This window comes from Typopeltis vanoorti, chromosome 26, assembly GCF_054136105.1.
Source record: "Typopeltis vanoorti isolate ZY-2024b chromosome 26, IOZ_Tvanoo_1.0, whole genome shotgun sequence".
NCBI classification, from domain to species: Eukaryota; Metazoa; Arthropoda; class Arachnida; order Uropygi; family Thelyphonidae; genus Typopeltis; species Typopeltis vanoorti.
In genome coordinates, this window is record NC_143574.1 from 8,739,874 (window position 1) to 8,761,599 (window position 21,726).

Sequence of the window (21,726 nt, forward strand, 5' to 3'; positions counted from 1 at the left end):
ATTCATGAATGTGTCACTAATTGATATATACAATGATTTTTGAGGAAAGGTGCTGATTCAAAACTAGTAATCAGAACCTTTCCTCAAGAATCATGTGTGTGTGTGTGTGTGAGTTTAAGTGACATCTTCATAAGTACGTATGAATGACATTTGGTAAATGTCATTAAATGAAAACTTTTCAAGCTGTTTTGGCTTTGACCAGACCATTAGTAGCAGAAATATTAGGCACAACCAGCTAGAAAGGGTTGAAATTTATAAAGCTCATAATTTTTGACATGTTCATTTGATTTCAGCTGCTCTTCATACAGTGTTCTGTGAATGTTACAAACATCATGATGATAGTTGTGTGTATGTGTGTGTGGGGGGGGAGGAAACAGAAATATGAACAGTAGAAAATTCTGAATAGCAAAGTCATAGTAGCACAGTAAATCTAAACCTTACTTATTATAATTGCATAGAGTACAATTCAGTATAGTTTTTTTTTTTAAATCCTAGGACTCTTTTATAAATATTTACTCTGCTCCATCCATTATGATTTTGGGAAAATTATTTGAAATCATTTTAAGCCACCTGGCTTAATTGGAGTTCTAAAGTGGCAAATACATGGTTGATCTCTAGAGTAGGGATTCCAGTTTTTGTTCCTCTCCTTCCTTTTTGTGCAGTGTGAGTGATAGATACCCTTCAAGGTCATGGCAAACATACTTAGAGACTGAAGCTCCTCCACTTCAAGGGATCCATTAAAACAGATTGTGCAGGCTGGCCATCAGTTAGTCAATGGGCCTGAACCTGTCTGTAATGAGTCACAAGACTTCCTGGTCAACTGATGCAAAATCCTGTTGCCATGTAATCTGCCAGATCGTGCCTGGAGCAGGCAGTCATAGATTTGGTATTTTGGGGACACTGTTGAGGCCACATCATGGCACGGAAACTGGTTTCTCTCTGTGTGGATGTCATGTCCAGAAGTCTCTTCTTCACTTACTGCATGTCTCCTTTATATCCTTCCATCTAATCATGATTAAACTTCTCAACTTCTGCAAATAATCACCAGCACACTGCAACAAAAATGAATCTCCTTCATATATCACAACCAGTCACAACGTACAAACCAGGCCAGAATTTTTTCACTAAAAACTTACTTTCACATCCACTTTACTAATATCCTTACCCCATTAATACAAACTAAATGATGTTCACTGTCACTTGCAATCTTCCACACCCAGACATCTTATTCCTCACAGAAATCCAGATCGCAGCTACATCTACTACTGTCCACCTCCAGTGTCTGAACTACACACTATACGATCCTTTTTGCCACAAAGATGGCATCTGTTCTTTGTGAAATCTAACACAACCTGTCAGAGAATGGCTAATTTAGCTTTTGACCTTCTCCGGCTCAAGGTTTCCTGACCCCATGTAGCAACATTCATTTGTTGATAACCACTCACTCTTTCACTTTCCTTTCCATGAAACTCTGCCATCTCTAATCCAGTTATCCTCCTTGGCTCCCATTTCCAACACCACTGACCAAGCTGGATGAGAAGCAGAAGTCTTTTTCATAAATAATGACCTAACACAAATTTTACATCTACCTGCTTAAATTCCTGGCCACCCACTTCACTCTCCGAATACTCTGGATCTCTTTTTGACCAGTTCTCCTTCCAGATATTACACCATAGAGATAATCTCTCCTCTTGGCAACTCAGACCACAATCTTGTCCAAGTCTCCTCTCTCATAGAATATTCCTCCTTCAACCACTCCCAACCTTGCATCCTCTGGCACTACAATGGAGCCAATTGGGATAAGCTCAAAAGTTTTTACTCCTCCTTTCCTTGGTCTGACTACTGTTTCTGCTCATCTGCTGTGAACAAGTCACAGAAACTGTTCTCACTAATCATGAAGGTTTTCATCCCTCATTCAACCCATAATCCTCATGTGCTTTCCGAGTGCTGGTTCAGTTCAAAGTGTAATTCTAACATAACCTAGAAACAGTCCTAGAAAAAAATTTAGCTTACCACATGTGACTTGCATCAAGAACTCCAGCTTCGTACTCTTCCTGTACCAAAGCACACAACATATGCATTTCAATCATCAGTAAATCCAAATTCGATTTCATAAAGACCAACAGCGAAAAACTTGCCAAATAAAAACCATGCTTTCTAGTCCCTTGCTAAGTCTGTTGAATGCAACTTCTGCTCTCCAGTACATCTTCCTCTCTCTCATCCTGATGGTACCATGTTTACTTCACACATATTGGTTAGAAAGATCTCGTCTGTTTCAGTTACACCTATTGTATTGATCTGGTACTTATCCAATTCTTATGCTGATGTTGAGTTGGGATATGTTCTGGGATTTTTTCCATTGTTTATAAGAATACAAATTTTCAATAAATACGATATGCACATTCAGAGTTCTGAATATTAATGATACCACATCTCATAAATCTCTCAAAGCAATTTCAAAGACTTTGCAGCTTTGCTCTTTGGTTGAATAGTGAAAGAGTAACCCTGACATGTTTTTTTCTAATTTGAAGTTGAATCAGCCTTCTGTTGGTAAAGTTTTTCAAGTTCAGCAAGAATGGGGGGGGGGGGTTTCCCTCTCTTTTGCCATATCTAAGAGGTGAATTCTCTTATTGAAGCTGACAAACCAAACCAAACAGAAAATGCATTCATTTAACATATGACCTCATACATCTTGTTTATTTTAGATGTAATTTCACTATGTATCTCTGCATCCAGTACTTATGATAATTAGATCAAATTCACTATCTATTAATTATACTCCAAGCATTCATGTGTAGGTGTTTTATGTTTAAAACTATTCTTGGGCATATACAGCCAAGAAGCATTTTCCATTGAAGGGAAAGTGAAGTACCCATTTCCAAGGTTAGACAAGTATAGTTGGTGTTTAATTTCGAATTATCAAGTATATTAATTGGTATCCCTTGCCAAGTACTATGCCTTCTGGTACACAAACACTCATTAACAATGAGTTTGATAATGTTATATTTACATTTGCATGCCCCTCCCTTCCCACACAAACACACACATACAGGTACATACATACTCATTTTCTTCTCATTCTGGTATTATAGAGACGTTTATCATGTGATCAGGATTAATATACTTTTTGTTATATCATTTTTATTGATTTAACTTTTCTTGAACTGTAAATTCAGAAAATACTGACACTATTTTGAATTTTAATTTAGTCTTTTTTTATATACTATTATTTGGCCGTGAAAAAGTTTAAATATCATAATTTAATTTCAGTGCCTAAAGACTTACACAGGACATAAAAATGAAAAGTACTGTATATTTGCAAATTTTTCAGTCACTGGTGGAAAGGTAAGACTCTGCTTTTCGTTTTTATATACTTGAAGTTTAAATATTATGTTCAATAGACCATACCTTAAATTCTTTAAAGTTAAATGATTAACTGACTGATTTATACTTTTTTTTTTTAATATCAGCTTCACGTGAGTGATTGTGCAATCTGTAATATATCATTTTCATGTGTAGGTAGGTAGGTGATAATTGCCAGCCTACATGACAGAGAAAAAAGGAGGAATGTTTTTAGGTCATGGTGTTTAAAATTTACTGAACTAGAAAGTAGGTTTGATAAATTTTGAAGTTGGACAGTGATGGATATTAGATGAGCAGCACATCTAGATGGAGGAAAAATGATAGAATGATGATAGTCAAGTTCAGCAGAAAAGCAACCTGAACCAGAAAAGAGATATAAGTCAGCAGCATTTATGATAAAGTGAATCTGAGAAAAGGGAGGGTCTCAATTAATGATGGCCCTCTTCTGGTTAACATCAAGCATGTTTATGGAGGTTTTTTTACTCTACTATCCCAAAGATGAAGACAGCATTCTAAAGTTTGTTGAAATGATTATATAGAATAGTAGCAAATACATAAGTGAGAAGTTTCTTGAGCAGAAAAGGATGCCAGGCATTTTAGAGGCTGTTCACTACATCCTGTTATTAAAGGTTACAGGATCTGAAGTGGGGGTCTATCTTGTGGGAAATAAGACAAGTGTATTTTGGTACTGTAGTAGGTTATCCTCACACTGCTAGAGAATAGTGAGTAGATCAGTATTGAAGGCATTGATTCTGGAAGATTTTGAAGCTTGCACCATTAGTGAGCACTGAGGGTTGTCAAGAAGGAAAAGGAATAGGGTATAATGTCATTAATTTTTAATAACATTAGTCATTAGATTAATATCACAATGCTGGATGTGATATTAGTAAAAGAAAGTTTTCTTATATGTAAACATGGACAAACCGAAGATTATCCTTTCGAGACCAGACATAGCAACATCCACATCTGGCTTTCATTGAGCAAGATGTTTCACTAGGCATTGAAAACCATGTGCCACATAGAGGTCTAGTTTGCATTTTCTCCAAGGAAAGTTAGGATTTTTTTGGCAGTATTACTTTCCAGATTTACTGCCAAAATGACAGCAAATTTGTAAGTGCCTTTGCTAAAAAACTAAGCTCTTGCTTTGTGGAAACAGGACACACACACACACTGCAGGAAAGTGATGTTGACATTGTTGGGAGAGGTCATATGTTGTGCTTCACCCCTAGTAAAGGATTAGTCAGCTTAATAAATGCAGTTTTAAGGTATAACATCCAAAGACACTCAGAAAATAACTGAGAGCAGGGAGTTACATTAAGTGATCTCTTGAAAATTGTTATTTAATAATAGATCATATAAATCTGACAATCTTAGAAATTTCAAATTTCTAATGTTGGCAGACTTGATTTTTTTTGTAAAGACCATCAGTTAGTAAGCTTTTAAAGAAATGCAGATTAGAAAAGTAAGTTCACCTCTTCACATTCACTTCATTATTTTTGTTCAGATAAAATAACACAGGTGAATATTTTGTATGCATACTTCTTTGTCAGCATCTCATATGTTAGGATTACTATAATGAAAAATTACTATGAAGTATTATCGTATGTTTTAGCTGAATAAATTAAATGAAAAAAATTTGCAATTTTTTAAAACTTATTTATTAAAGCAAATAAAATATAGCTCCCCAGAAAAATTTCATTTTATGAAATCATTCAAAACTGCCTGAAAAAATAATTCGTCTGCACACATTTTTTTATATTTAATAAGCTCCTTTCTTCTTCAACCCATCTGACCCTTAGGACAGGTTGATCCCCTGATTAGATGGTCACTGCAAATGCAATGCATTTGCAGTGACCATCTAATTGCATTCACTTTTGATGGTTTGCCTGTTTTGTGGGAGGAAAAACCTCCACCTCCATATGAGACCCGGCTAACTCACCATTGATTGAAAACACCTGGTAAAGGTTCCTCATGAGACATGGGATTCAAACTCTGGCCAAAGGGCTCATGTATACCAACTAAGCTATGGAGGCCCTAATAAAATCAGCATGTTAAAAAATTAAACAAATAAATAAAATAATCATTAATATCATGCCATTTAAAATATTAGCCATTTTTGGAATTGAGTACATGTTCAAATTTGATCTGGATATTAGAAATAATGAATGAAACAAAATAACATTGACATTTTTAGAACTGCAATGATTGGGTTATGGTCAAACAGAGATTGTCAGGATCTGATTTTCATTTTAAGATAGATAGTTAAGAAATCATGGAACAGTCCACAACTTGCCTGTAATTAAACATCATCATCAAATTCCTGCCATGTACCCTCAAGGGGTGTACAGGATATGATAATACTACATGAAAAATTTACAACATTACTAACTTCCTATCTACAATTTTCCTAAAAATCAGTCTGTTACTTGTCAAGACTCCAACATTATCAGATCTTATATTTCTATCGTCTAAGGCACTTTGTACCGTATCAATCCACCTATATCTTGGTCTTCCTCTGGGTCGTTTTGCTGCCAACCTGACAGAAAACACTTGTTTTGCTAATCTTTCTTCTCCCATTCTGTTTAAGTGACCATACCATCTGAGATTAGCTCTGCTAATGCACTCCTGGATGCTGACAGTGTCAAGTTCTTTCCTAATATCCTCGTTTTTAATATGATATTGCCATTGATGCCATCTGTTCACACCTCTAATCTTTCTCAGGACTCTCATATCTGCGGTCTCTAGTCTTTGGTCAAGTGTTTTACTTCTGACCCAGCTCTCAGATCCAGGAGTTAAAATTGGTTTGAACACTGTCTTGTATACAGCTAATTTAGTGTTCCGACTAATTTCTTTTTTATGCCATATGAATTTATTCAATTCATTTCCTACCATACCAGTTTGTTGATTCTGTTGTTTATTTCAATGTTTAATTTACCATCCTCACTAAAAATCGTACCTAAGTAGCTGAAATGTTTCACTTGTTCCACGGGTTCTCCATTCACAACACAGTTGACATTTTCAACGATTCTGCCTATTTTCATTGTCTTTGTCTTTTTATTGCTGACCTTCATACCATATCTATTACAACAGTTATTCAATTTAGTCAGAAACTCTTGCAGACTTGTAGCGGATTTATTTAGAAGTATAACATCATCCCCATAAAGCAAAGAGCTGACATTAACATCTCCAATTTTGATATCATGTTTAATACCACTTTCCTTCATAATGTGATCCATATAGATAATGAATAACAGGGGGGATAATGTACATCCTTGTTGGACACCAGATTTAACATTAAACCATGTTCCTGTACTTCCTTCAATTCTAACTGCCGACTTACAACTCAAATATAGACTAAGTATTGCTTGATATAATCCCCCATTGACACCATATAACTGTAGTGTATTGAATAGCATCTCTCTTGGCATCTTGTCATATGCCTTTTCCAGATCGACGAAACTTAAATACAGATCTTTGTTATGTTCCCATGCTTTCTCAACTATTTGTCGTAAAGTGAAGATCTGATCCTGACAGCCTCTATTTGGCCTGAATCCAGCTTGTTCTTCACCAAGCTTTTCTTCCACAATTCTTCTCAACCATTTCTGAAGTATACTTGCGTAGATCTTGCCAGAAACACTCAGTAGGGAAATACCTCTGTAATTCTCACATTCAGTTTTATTTCCCTTTTTATATATGGGTACTATGAGCTCTACTCCAACCATCGGGAATTCGTCCCTCTCTCCACGCCTTATGAACTATGAAGTGCAGCCACTGTAAAACTCTTATACCACCATATTTCAGCATTTCTGGTCGAATATCATCTACTCCTGCTGCCTTTCCACATTTCAAGCCTTTGATGGCTTTTTCTACTTCAATTATAGATATGTATTCTTGACTGCATGCCTGTCAGTGTTTTTTACCACTGTGCTGTCGTCACTGCTTGTTTCATTTTGCAAATTTTCAAAGTAATTACTCCATACTTCAAGGATATCTTTTTTTTCCCTCCTGTTTTCATGTCACCTTTATCATCTCTAACTCCTTTTATAGCACTCTTTCCTCCATTCCTAAGCTTCAACAACCTTCAGAATATTTTGCCACCTTCTTGATATTTATTTTCTATATTCTTGCCAAAGTCCTCCCATGACTTTTGTTTAGCTAGTTTTACACAGCATTTAGCATTCTTGCATTTGTCTCTGTATTCTCTAAGAGCATAAGCTGACTTATTTGCCAGGAACTTTTAATATGCTTCTTCTTTTCCTTCACTGCCTCTTTAACTTCCTGTTTCCACCATGGAGTTCTGATTTTTCTATCCTTGCAAACAACTTCACCACATGCCTCTCTTAGCTGAATCAATCATGGCTTACGTCAAGGCTTGCCACTGAATCTCCAAGGTTCTTCCTGTTCTCAAACTCTTTCATTTTTTCTTCAATAATCTTTGTGTATTTTAGTCTACAGTTCACATCTGAGAGCTGCTCAACATTTATTCGCTTTAAAACTTTCTTACATGTTATTCTTTTCAATATGAAATTCAATTTTATCCTGCTCAAGACTAAATAGTGATCACTTCCAATTTCAAATCCTCTGTACACTCTGGTGTCCTGCACCAGGGAGAAAACATCACCATCAACAATAACATAGTCAATGAGACTTTTCTTATTCCTTGCCTCTTCTCTCCATGTGAATTTGTGCACATTTTTATGTTGGAACATGGTGTTAGTAATAACAAGTCCATGTCCTGAGCAGAAATCCAACAGATATTTGCCATTATTATTAGCTTTGCTCTTTTCTCCAAATTTTCCCAAAATATTTTTGTATGTCTCACAATCATTTCCTACTCTGTTATTTAGATCCCCAACAAGGACTGACTTTTCCTTTTTCATTGTGTCAGTTGCTTTTTCTAAAGCATCAAAAAAATTCCCCCACTTCTACCTTAGTAGAACCTTCTGTGGGACCATAGGCACAAATAAGTCTCATTGTCCAATTCCCCATTCTGATATTTGCTCACATCACTCTACATGAGACTGCCTGCCATTCAAGAAGATTAGCCTCGTATTTTGTATTGTATACTATGGCTACTCCTTCTTTTCCTTGATTGTCATTCCTTGAATATAACATTTTCTATTTATTGCTCAGGAAGATCTCACCAGTTTTTGTCTTTTTTGTTTCAGTCACCCCTATTATGTCAATCTGGTACTTATTTAATTCTTCAGCTAGCTCCATTTCTTTACCATTCAGGCTTCTTATGTTGATAATACCGATCTTTAACTCTGGTGATGTTGAGTTGGGGTTTGTTTTCAGATTTGTTCCAGTAGCTGACTTTTCGCTGTTCGCCCTGGTTCCCTGGCGAAAACAACGGGGCCTTGTTTAACTGGGCGACGCCCCAGCCGGTATGAAATTTTGTCATGTTGTACCATCATTTTTTTATTTTGGTTTAACCAATAAGAATACAATTTGATCGGCTAAATCCCAAATTGCCAACCCATCCTCGTTCGTTCAGCACCCAGGTAGATACTCAACAGGGTGCACCACGAGAAGGTGAGGATTGGACATTAGGTCAGAAGCCCTGGTCGGTTCTCCGCATTCCTTTAAAGGCTGTGTGGAGGTCTCTTCTCAGTTATACAGCTTTGACCCTTAAGCACCCCTCTGTAATTAAATATTAAAAATAAATAAAATTTGCATCCCACTGTTTCCATAGGTAATCTTTGAATATTTTTACCAATTTACTACTGTAATGTAATAAAAGTTAAGAGTAAAACTTGAAGCAGAATTATTGCAGCGTATAATTTTGACATGTATTACTGAAATTAATTTTGTAAAAATTCCAAATATTAAATTGGAATAAAATCTAAACTTCCTTCTAATCCAGAATAATATGTATGCCATCAGAGAAGGAGAATTAATTGCAACCTATCCCCCCTCCTTCCCAATAAACAGGGTAAATTACAACCCTCCATATCTCTTTTTTTTTTTCTAAATCTTATTTTAGTTTTAAAATAAATGACATAAAAAAGTAGGAAGCGGAACGGAAATGATTGCAGACAGTCATTTAAAAAAACTAAAAAACAAAAATAGATTTCATAATTCAGAAACCTTAAGAAGAATATGCTGGATTGGGATCAAATGGAATTGCCAGAAGCAGATTTTCACTTGAAATAGTTAAGAGATCATGGGAATATAACAAGGATCTGTTCCATTTACACCAGTTATATGGGATAAATGGAACATTATACAGAGCAGTACATAATCTATATTTAGGTGGTAGATAAACAGAATTGAAAGATGTAAAGAAATTCTTTCTTCTTTACATTTTATGAAAGAATCATTTTATGTAAAATGACATAAAATCACTTTTGCATTGAATTACAGGAAAATGTCCACTATTATTCATCATCTATGTTTGGATTTCAGCATGAAAAAAAAAAAAGTGATATTAAACCTAGCATTGCAATTGGAGATATTGAACTTAGCTCTTTACTTTATGCCAATGATGGTTTACTCTATATTTGCAGCAAGGCTGTTAACATCTGTAGTCCAGGCTCATTGACCTTCACAAGAAGAAATACTGATTCTTTTGCAACTTAGAAGCAATCTTGGAATCAGTACTGAAGCAAGATATACTGATTGTTTGAGGAAATTGCAATACCAAGATATTGCAAGAATAGACAATGAGAGTTGGGAAAGAATAATATGCAAATATGGGTTGGAAGAAAGCAATGGAAGGAAAGAAAGAAAGTTTATGTTTGCCTTGAAGAGAACATGGTAATTTGCAATACAAAATTCCAGCAAACATGACAGTCACCTGGTGGGAGAACAAAGAGCATACCAGCAGTGTTATAGCTTAATGGTTGCCAATATCTAGTAGAAACTTGAACAGCAGGAAAAGCAGTTTCAACTCAAAGAGATAAGGACATTGAGGAAGGAAATTACAGGAAAGTATAGAGAGAAGTGCATGAAGAATTGAATTGAAATCTATTATGGAAAAGGAACTGGATAAAAACAACAGTGATGTCTGCAATCAGGAGAGCAGTGAAAAAGCCAATTTCAAAGACAGAGAAGACAAAACAAGAAGTGGATCTCACAAAAAAATCACTTCTACAGTTATTTCTGAACCAATATGTTTTTAAATTATGATAACACACCATTTTCTTACTAGTATATGCAAAATATGTGACTTCTGCATTGATTTAACCTCACTATCTTCATGTATCAAGCTTCTACTGAGACTTCATTAAAGGTTGAAGCTGGTCTGGTGTAGTGTGCTATGCATTATGGAATACTAAGGTAATTGATGTCAGGTCAACAACATTTATATACAAGTACCCTAGTCGTGAAGATACTTCACGTGCAAACTTTATTTGCTTACACTTGGGTGTAGAATTAAAACAACAATATAAAATCTTGTCTGTTATTATGTATATGGGAAACAGATTGCATACAATATATCCAGTACTGGTGTTGGTTTACAGGAGGTACTTTATTTCCCTTCATCATCTTCCTTATACCCTCTTTTACCTTGCGGTGTCGAGAGTTCATTGATCATCGGACCTTACTCCGTTTACAGGATAAGGTGGTCAGCCTTATGCCCCGGTGTATCCTATGGCCTGTAGTGTTGAGTTCTCAAGGCCAGCTTGCCTGCTTTGTGGGATGAAAAACCCTGCTTGTCCACGCCCAAGACTGGCTAACTTGGCTATGGCTGAGGAAGATCCTTCAGCTCCTCACGTCACTGACGGAAATCGAACCTAGGACACTCCTTCCCCAGGCATATGGTTGCGAAGCGCATAGCCACTAGGCTAACCGTGCGGACTCTTTCCCTTCTACCACTCATATCTGAGACATTTAGCTGTCTGCCAACCAGGACATGCTTCGTAGAGCTTTCAGGCTCCTGGAGAACATGTCCCTGTGTGGCATGTTGATGATGCTGGCTGTTGGTTGGAGAGATCTATGTTCAGATCCCATTTAGAACATTTCTACTAGAAAAATTTGTGTAAAATGGGAATGGGAGATTTACTTCCCTCTTCCATTTTGTAGTTTGTTTTCAGAAATGGTTCCAAATTATGTTTATTTAGGTTGGAAAAGTCATGTTTTATTTCTTCCTTTTAACACAATTAGGTTCAATGGTCTGGCAGGGTTTTCAGCTTTCTTTTCAGTCAATAGGATTTAGATAAGATAATATAATGTACATATGAAATATAACCACATGAGCAAAGGAGATTTTTGTCATGTGCATCTTCAGAGTTAGTTGATTAGACCCTCTAATGAACTCTCTCACTGTTGAAATAAATTTTTGCCAGTTAATTGCTGAAAAATTGTACAAATAAGTGAATAGCTTCAATTATGCTATGATTAAGTTGGAAATGTAATTGCAGGCAGTTTTCTCTTTTGCTGTTATATTAAAATTGTTGTTGAGGCTCTTTAAAATGTTAAGAAGACAAAAAATCAATTCAGCTTTCTTTTTAGTGGATTGTATCAGGATCTGAAGATAACATGGTGTATATATGGAATCTACAGACTAAGGAGGTTGTACAGAAACTTCAGGGTCATACAGGTATTAAATTTGCTCTTGCAACAAAAATAATCTTTTTTCTTTTTTTTTTTATACATATAACTAAAATTATAACTTTATATATCTATATTTTAAATAGATATATAAAGTAAAACAAATAATATCTGTCAAGACTCCAATATGATCAGATATTATATTTGACTAGTTTTAAGAGAAACTTGTGCCATAGTTCTATATAATATATACACAAAAACACAAGGTAAAAGTATTATTTATTAAATGTACTGCCATGTGTTTCAGTCTGAAATTAACAGCCCATCTTCTTCTATTGCATCAGTCTTAACCCGGCTCTGGTGATGTGGGAAAATGTAACAAAAGTGGTAAGGTGGGGTCCCACAAACCCACCCAAAATAATGTAGTGTATTATAGAAATCCATATATTTTTAATCATTAATCGATCCTTCTTCAGTCTTGTTCTGTATCAGACTCATGGTTACTGACTAATTCTAAATCAATTTCTCTATCATCATCTCTGCTAAATGGCTCCTCGTCTGTCAAAGCATCATCTATAAGCTGACCTAACCTCTGTTCTTCCTGCTCGTAACTCACCTGGTAAAAAAAAAAAAAAAAAGATATTATTCTCAAAATACCCTCTAAATATTTACGAAAACGTATTTGTTTATAGTCGGTATGTAAAAATATAGAAGACACAGCAGTAACGATAATATTTTAGTAGAATATACATGAAAACAACTTATATTTCAGAAGTAAATATAATCACACTTTTGGTAAGGTGTGGTCTGGTGGACCCCAGCACACTTTACATCTCTGCACACTAAACTTGCTTGCACACAACAGCCTGTCTTTTATGGCATCAAGTAGCAGGTTACTGGAGGGAAACTATGCTGAGGCATGACTCACTGCCACGCTTTGTTAAAAAGTTATAGTCAATTTAAAATCTTTGGGGTCTGTGACATCCCACCTTACTAACGGCAGGTTAAGACTGATGCAATAGAAATGGAAGGAAATGCTGCTGGTAGCTCAGCAGTATTTCCTTCCATTCTTCTGTTCTGTTTGCTTTCCTCTTTATTTATAGTATGTTTTTAATCCACTGCTTTGTTTTATTTGATAAAAGTATCTTTTCCTTGGTCTTCCTCTTTCTCTTTTTCCTTTGATTTTGCCTTCCATTATTCTTCTCGTCAGACTTTCATGTAAGATATGTCCATTCCATCTGTCTCTTGTTATTAATGTCTTTATCAGTGTTCTGGGTTCATTTACTTAAGTACTTCTTCATTAGATTTTTTGTCTGTCCATTTTATCTTTTGTGTTCGTCTCCAACACCACATTTCAAATGCCTCCAGTTTTCTAATATCTCCTGTTCCCATTCTCCATGTTTCACTGCCATAAAGTGCTATACTCCATAAGTTTTTAGAAGTTTTTTCCTTCATTGTAGACTTAAGTTTCCTTTTAATACCTTTTCCATTTTATTGATTGGTTTTTTTGCTATGCCTATTCTTATCTTTGTCTTCTTTTAATCTTCCTTCCTCATTTATTGTGCTCCCTGGGTATTTACAATTCTTTACTTGTTTTATCTCTTTCCCATTTAATTTTCTTTATGATATTTGGTTTCTTGCTTGCAAGTTGAATTTTGTTTTTTTTTCAACATTTATTTTCATTGGTATTTATTAAATATTTTGTTTGTTGTTTTGATTAACTTTTTTAGTCTTCTGCTTTTTGCTATGAATTCAATATCATCAGCATATTTGAGGCAAAATATTTCCTCTCCATCAATCTTTATGTCACTGCTTGTTTTTTCTTTAACTTCTCTGATGGCATTTTCAATATACAAGTAACCCTTGTATAATGCGGATGTTAGGTTCCATCGAAATGCTGCGTTATATAAATCGTGTTATTGTGAGACTCAGATCACATAGAAAAAGTAGGGTTATGTTCCGAAATCGTTTTTTTTTTCCTTTAATTATATAAACAACAATGATATATCTAACAAAAATATATTTTTATTTCATTCAGGCAATTCATGTAACTTAAGAAAACATAAACTATGAAACAAATACATAATATAAACTTATAAAAATGACAAATTTTAGGTAAACTTCATTGCACATAATACATAAATGTTTTAGACACAATAAAATAAAGCGCATATTTTAATCATCATCACTGTCTTCAGAAATAACATTTCGTAGATGTTCTTTAAGTGGCTGGAGGTCGTCACCACTTGAAATCTCTTGGATATCATTTGTATAATTCTCATTGCCTATTTCGACTGGTTTAGTTATTAAGAAGTCAGTAATAAGACTTTGCTTACCACTATGCTGCAATTTTTTTTATTTAGTTCATAATATGGAGCTAAACAAATATCCAATTGTCTAGTGAATTTTTCTGAGCGCTCCATTGAGGGATCATTATTCGTAAAATAACTTCCTAACTTTCTTGCCAAGTCCAATCCTTCTGCTAATTTCTCTAACGGATTCATCACAATCAGAATCTTTGGCAGAACTTTTCCTGCCATTTGGTTTGACATCATCTATTAATTGTACCAGTTCCTCCTCATTTAAATCTGTTTCAACATCAATTAATTCACTAATTTCGTTTTCAACTATATCGCAAAAGCCCTCTCCACCAAAAATGTGTGCGACATTTATTATATGACGTAATCAGCATCCACTGGAGGTACGAAATTTTGTTCCAGAACAGCTTCAGGCCATATTTTTTTCCAGCAAGCATTCAGCATAGAGGGTTGTAATTCCTTAATGGACAAAGAAATAATTTTCACACAATTCAATATTGAAAACTCTTTCCACGCTTGAGGCAGTGTCATGTTTGAATTAGATTCCATTTTTTCCAAAATTAATTGGAATGTTTACCGAATGTAATATGACTTAAATGTTGATATTATTCTTTGGTCGAGTGGTTGAATAAGTGAAGTAGTATTAGGCAGCAAAAAAGTTACTTTAATATTCGGATGGCTTAAATTTGTTGGGTGACCTGGTGCATTATCTAAAATTAGTAGAATTTTGAAGTATGTATTCTTTTTCTTTGTGTAACTTTCTACATCGGGTACAAAACATTTGAAATACCAATTTTCAAACATGCTAGCTGTAACCCATGCCTTTTTGTTGGCCCGCTAATAAACAGGTAGGGGGGACTTGTCGAGCCCTTTCATCATACGAGGATTTGCAGAAAGTTCTGCTGAGTATTTCCTGGCAACTTCAACATCTGCTAATGCTGATTCTCCCTGGATTTTAAGATTATACAAAGAAAACCTCTTTTTAAAGTTTTCGAACCAACCCTTATTTGCACAAAATCCATGCTGAGAGATTTCTTCTGAAGAATCTTGATCAAGTTCTTTTAAATGTTTATAAACTTTGAGAGCTTTTTGCTTAATAAGGTGTCCATCCAAAGGAATTTTCTTTTGAGTGCAATCTTCTATCCAAATCATTAGAGATTTCTCCATTATTTTTCTATTAGAATATTGTGTACACGAGCAACATGCTTTATACTTACCGTTGACCCAGCAATAACACTTTCTTAGATTTTATGTTCATTTTGTTTGATTGTTCGAATTGTTGATTCATTTAAATTCAGAGTCCTTGCACTCCTGGTTTTTCTCCAATTTTCAACTGATCCAAGATTTTAATTTTTTCTTTGAGAGAAATGAATTTCCTCGTCAATGTTGGTTTTTTCCCTTTCATTGCAGTTTTAGTGGCCATTACAATAAAAATAAACTTTTACATAAAAAATAAAAGCATTATATATGTATATAACTCACCAGGAAATAAACTTCTCAGCTTGAGAATAACACACTTATGATTTTTAATGCACTTTCCTGGCAGAAAATGAAGACAATTTTCAACAATAAACACTTTATACAATAAACCCTAGATGGCGAACCTGTGGCACGTCAACGATTTATATGTGATATCCTTTTATACGCTTATAAATTATTCCGTTTTTATTATTATTATTATTATTACAATACATACAAATCGAATTTTGTTTTACACAAGAGAGCAGCTATAAAGACGTGCATATGATTGGTGCGGTATTAACAAAAGATCGCACAATCCAAAGACAACGACAAGTGTTGAGTTGAAATGCTAATTCTCTTCAATCAAATTCCATAATATCTGAAACTGTCATAACAACATTCACTATTAGTTTTAACACATTCGCGACAGGGTGTCATTTATCGTTCCGGTGGAACTTCTCATTACCAACTGGCCCAACTCACACAAAAGTTTCAACCCTTGGTTGAAGTTTATGGCTGCTTGTTTGCATCTGAGGTGGCAGGCAAACTCACACACTCATTATATGGCATATTTTCGCTTTTTAAGTCCCACAGTGAAAAATATATGAAAAAAAAAAAAAAGGAAATATATGGAAATATGACTTCTGCATTGCTTCAACTTTGGTATCACCTCTGGGTCTGACTCCCACTGAAGAGACTTCAATAAAGGTCGAGACCAGTCTGGGTAGTGACCCATCCCATAATGCACAACATTATACATGTCTGCAAGGAGATGTGCTTTGCGTTATGGGATACTAAGGCAAGTGATGTGAAGTTAGTCCACCTTTGCCACAAGTTGCTCCAGTCCTGAAGATACTTCAGGTGCAAACTTTGCTTGCTTACACTTGAATAAAGGATTAAACCAAATATATAATTTAAGACATACAGTATTTTGTCTATTCTACAGGAGTTGTAGCCATCAGTTAAAAAAAAAAAAAAGTGTTAGAAATGTTGTTTCTGCAATCGAACTGAGTTCTGTGTGTCTTACAATTGTAATTTGTGCTCTGAAGATAGTGGCTTCAAATCCAGAAAAATATTACTAACTCAGTAAGTTATTTATTTTGTTCATCTGGTGTTTATACTTTAAATCACTGTCATGAAGACCAACAATAACATGGTCAATAAAAGTATGTTCCATGTTATGCTTGTGGTGTTTGTAATAACTACTCCATTCAGCAAACAGAAAACCAGCAGGCACTTGCCATTATTACTAGCTCTGCTATTTTTTCCAAAACATTTTTATGTATCTGATATTCATTTCCTACTTTGATCTTTCGATATTCTCCAGCAAAAATCAGCTATTTCCCCTTCCCCTCTCCTCTTTGTGTGTGTGTGTGTGTGTGTGTGTGTGTGTGTGTGTGTGTGTGTGTGTGTGTGTGTGTGTCAGCCAGCTGCTTTCTTGAATTGACAATAAAATTATTTCTCTCTCACTCACCTCACTTCTCAATACTATAGCTATTCTCTCTTTTCCTGTTTTCCTGAGTACCACTGAATGAATATAGCAAGGTATAATTATTATTTAAAAGACTTTCACTATTTTTTTGTTATTTTCTCAACTGATTATGTTGACATTTCTGTAATTGCTTTTGGTAGCTCATCCTCTCTTCCACTGATGCTTTTTTAGGTGTTGGTGCTTATCTTCAATTAAAATGCATTGGAGGTTTGTTTTACTGTTGAAACTGGCTCCCTCACAAAAACGTCTTTTTCAACCAGATGAGACCTCAGGCAGCATGACACCATGCTGTATCATCATAATGCAGAATACACTTTGTTTGGCAAAGACCCAAAACTGCCAGCCCATCCTTGTTTGCTCAGTATCCAGGTGAATACATAACAATTGAAAGTGCTATGACGATTGGACTTTTGTTAGAAGCCCTGGTCAATTTCCTTTCAGTTATTTAGTTCTTGTTCTTAAGAGATCCTTATATGTTAAGCTCAACCTGTCACAGCCAGTAGCTAGACTTATTAGAAAATTAATTAATGCTCTAATACAGTGATTCTCAACCTTTTCCCACTTGTGTACCCCTTTTAAACCCATTTCTATAAATTGTACTCCTTGTTTTTAAAATAGCGGTGATTCAAACTTAACATTTATTGTTCCATAACTAATGTTTGCAATTTGTTTACCTGACTTGTTTTTCTGCCATTATTGATTATTTTTCGTTTACACCTGTATGGCCTAGCACATACCCCCAGGGGTACATGTACCACCGTTGGGAACCGATGCTCTAATAGGACAGTTAATCTTATCCACAAAATCTGATGTTTGTCAGTTGCACATATTATCTAGCTGGTCTTTTGGGGTGACAAAACGTGTCACCTCTACATGAGACAGGATAGTTCACCTTCAGCTGAAAAGTTCTTGTGAGTTCTTCACATTCCAAACAAGATTTGAAGGTCTTGTTATGGTTATGGTGCAATTTGCAGTTGAACCATCACCATAACATGTTTCTAAAGGGCTATGGGCTCTGACCTAATGTCCAATTCTCACCTTCTCGTGGTGCATCCCATTTGCATCTACCCAGATACTGAACAAACGAAGATGGACTGGCAATTTGAGATTAAGCTGACCAAATTGCATTCTTATAAGCCTAGCATACACCAAAATAACAATGGTATAACACAATAGAATTTCATGCTGGCTGTTTAAACAAAGCCCCCCCCCCTCCCCTCAGTTGTGTTTGTCAGGGAACTAGGATGAACAGTGAAAAGTCAGCTATAGTGGAACAAATTCCAACTTAACATCAGCAGCGCCAAAGATTGGTACTATAAACATCAGCATAAATGGAAAAGAAATGGAACTAGCAGATGCAATGGATGAGTACCAACTTGATATAATAGGTGTTACGAAAACAACGAAGATAAAAACAAGTGAGGTTTTTCTGAGCAACAAATACGAAATGTTATATATTCAGGCAGTAGCAATCACAAAAGGAGGAGTAGCTATAGCATCCAACACTAAATTAAGAGGATAATCTTCTTAAATGGAAGGCAATATCGAGTAGTGATGTTGACAAACATCAAAATGAAAAATTGGCCAATGAGACTTAGTTGTGCATATGGTTCCACAAAAACTAAAAAAGGAAAAAGGAAAAAGTTGGTCCTTCTTGGTGACAAGAGCTAAACTAATAATAATGGTTATTGTAGCAAAGTTAATAATACTGGTAAGTCCATTCCCTAAACAGAAATTCTGCTGGATTCCTGTTCAGAACATGGACAGATACTTCCAGATATAGGAAGTCTAGTCACATCCTATCATTGCTGTGAGAGGAAACTGGCCAAATTTTGTGTCCTATAGTCTTGTTGTTTAGGTAAAAAATCTTGCAATTTCTTTGAGGCATGGGAATAGAAGTGCTCAACCAGATATTTACACTGTTTTAGCAGCATAAACATTTGGTTTAATGTTTAGTAAAGCAGGTGTTCAGAGCTTTCCTAACTCATCTTTCCAGCTACAAGATCTGTACAAATTTTGTCATATGATAACATGATTAAGTTACTGATATGATTGTTTTCAAATGTATCACAGTGCCCCTTTTTCAGAAAGGCCTGAGTTTGGATCATGTCTTGAATAGGAAAATCTGAATAAGAACTTTTCAATTGAAGGCGAATTAGCTATTCTCATACTGTGGTGAAGTTTTCATTCTACAAGACAGACTACTCAGAAAATGCCACTAACCAACATATTTAATCCTGTTTATACAGATCGAATTAACCGCCCTGTCAATGTGAATTAATCGGGTTCTCTTTAGGCCAGAATTACTTGGCTGTGACATGTTGATGTCCATTTAATACATGTTTATGATAAGTAATACCTACAGTATAGAAAGTTAAAAGATAGCAGATAATTACAAAAACTGGAGTATAGGTAACAACTCATTTGTCAATCCAAACAGCAGTTTCAAGTTTTTAAGCCACCTTTGTTGGTTTTGGTACTACAGTAGCAAGTAAGTTTGTTAGAGTGGTACTCACTAAGCAAAAGTCAAGCAGTGCGTTCCTTTATTTGGAGGCAGAGTATCATGAAAATGTTTAGTAGTTGTAGCTGTTGATTTTATAATGATAATCTTTTCATAATTCATAAAGCATTATATTGAAAAGTGAAATTTAATGGATTTCATTATTATTATTAATACTTAATCAGTGCCTTTGTAATTCAGAAGACCTTAGTAAGAAAATAAGTGACATCTTGTCATGGTATGATATGATTTAATTTTAAATTATGACATTTTAATAACATGCTGTTGCATGTTATTAAAATGTCAATTAAATATTTTTTGTTATATTTAATACCAGAAGAAAATAAAATACTTTCTAATTTTTATTTTTTATTTATTTTTTTTCCAGATGTTGTACTTTGCACAGCTTGCCACCCAACAGAGAATATAATTGCTTCAGCTGCACTTGAGCATGACAAAACCATTAAACTATGGAAAAGTGATACATAGTAATAATGATGGTGGGATTTCCTCATTACTCTCACCATCATTCTTGTATAAATGTGCTGTACCGTGTAATCACTCAAAAGTCATATTGTTTTTTTAACTGTCATAAGCAGATCCCTTGTCTTGACCTGTCTTTATATTATTGAAAATAAAAAGTTTTATAGTTTCTTTATAAATTGGTTGTTTATCTGCATATGTATATATAAACATATAATAGATTCTCCTGTGTTTGAGATACCTGTTGCAGTTACTTCTAATATTATTCTTTCATATCATATGTTTTGAAATGATGTTCCTTAATATTATTTTTAGATAATGAATTTCTGATATTCAACATCCTTTATTCGTTTAATGTCAAAAAATAAAATTTATAAAATATAATCAGAAGAAAAGTAATGTGATTTGTAGGAATGTGAATAGTGAAAATTAATGCACAAAATGATGTCAAATGAATGGACAGTATTAAAATTTTTATTCCATAAATAAGATATAGTTTAAAGATGACTCTTTTGCTTCAGAATTTAACTCCAGTTAATTCCAGTGTAAAGCTTTTATGTCCCTTTTATAAGTAATTCCTGGTGATATTTATTATTACAGCTAACTCTCAAAATTTCAATTAACTCCAGTTAATTCCAGTGTAAAGCTTTTATGTCCCTTTTATAAGTAATTCCTGGTGATATTTATTATTACAGCTAACTCTCAAAGTTTCAATGGAGACTCTGTGATATCAGTACTATGCCAAAGGAAGTTCACTACAAGAACAGTTCCTTTGATCCTTACAAATTTCTGTAGTGAGTTGAAAATTTATTTATCACTAGGTTAGACTATAATAGATTTAGTTTAATCCTTTATCCCAGTGAGAGCAAACAAAGTTTGCGCCTGAAAATATCTTCAGGACTAAATATATAGTGTTGTACTATCTTATCCAGTAAGTAGTGCAACACCTAGGCAACTCGTGGCAAAGGTGGAGCAAGCTACCAGGCACTTCTAACCCAGTATCTCCCATAATGCAAAACACATTTCCTATGTGGATATGTATACTGTTATGCATTAAAGGGATTGGCCATCTACCCAGACTAGTTTCGACCTTTATTGAGGTCTCTTCAGTGGGAGCCAGGCCCAGAGCTGGAGATACCAGGCAGAAGCAGTAGCAAGTCATCTGTGCCTATGGGAGTTGCCAAAAGGTTTATCACCTTTTTTAAAAATTACTCTGGATTTAGAGAAAGATGTTGAAAATTTATTTATCACTAGGTTAGACTATAATAGATTTAGTTTAATCCTTTATCCCAGTGAGAGCAAACAAAGTTTGCACCTGAAAATATCTTCAGGACTAAATATATAGTGTTGTACTATCTTATCCAGTAAGTAGTGCAACTCGTGGCAAAGGTGGAGCAAGCTACCAGGCACTTCTAACCCAGTATCTCCCATAATGCAAAACACATTTCCTATGTGGATATGTATACTGTTATGCATTAAAGGGATTGGCCATCTACCCAGACTAGTTTCGACCTTTATTGAGGTCTCTTCAGTGGGAGCCAGGCCCAGAGCTGGAGATACCAGGCAGAAGCAGTAGCAAGTCATCTGTGCCTATGGGAGTTGCCAAAATAGTA

General features: G+C 35.0%; 1 protein-coding gene across 2 annotated transcripts in view; it reads left to right on the plus strand.

The window, feature by feature from the left end:
- Positions 1-20,292, plus strand: part of wds (WD repeat-containing protein wds) — a 168,212-nt gene extending 147,920 nt beyond the window's left edge. The window contains exons 12-14 of one of the 2 annotated variants that reach the window (XM_090414877.1): positions 3,271-3,345; positions 11,821-11,908; positions 20,019-20,292. In XM_090414877.1, coding sequence (XP_090271003.1) covers positions 3,271-3,345; positions 11,821-11,908; positions 20,019-20,119 — 264 coding nt within the window. In that variant the 3' untranslated portion in view covers positions 20,120-20,292. The remainder of the gene's footprint in view (positions 1-3,270; positions 3,346-11,820; positions 11,909-20,018) is intronic. The other variant, XM_090414878.1, reaches the window with a different exon arrangement.
- The last annotated feature ends 1,434 nt before the right edge of the window (positions 20,293-21,726 follow it).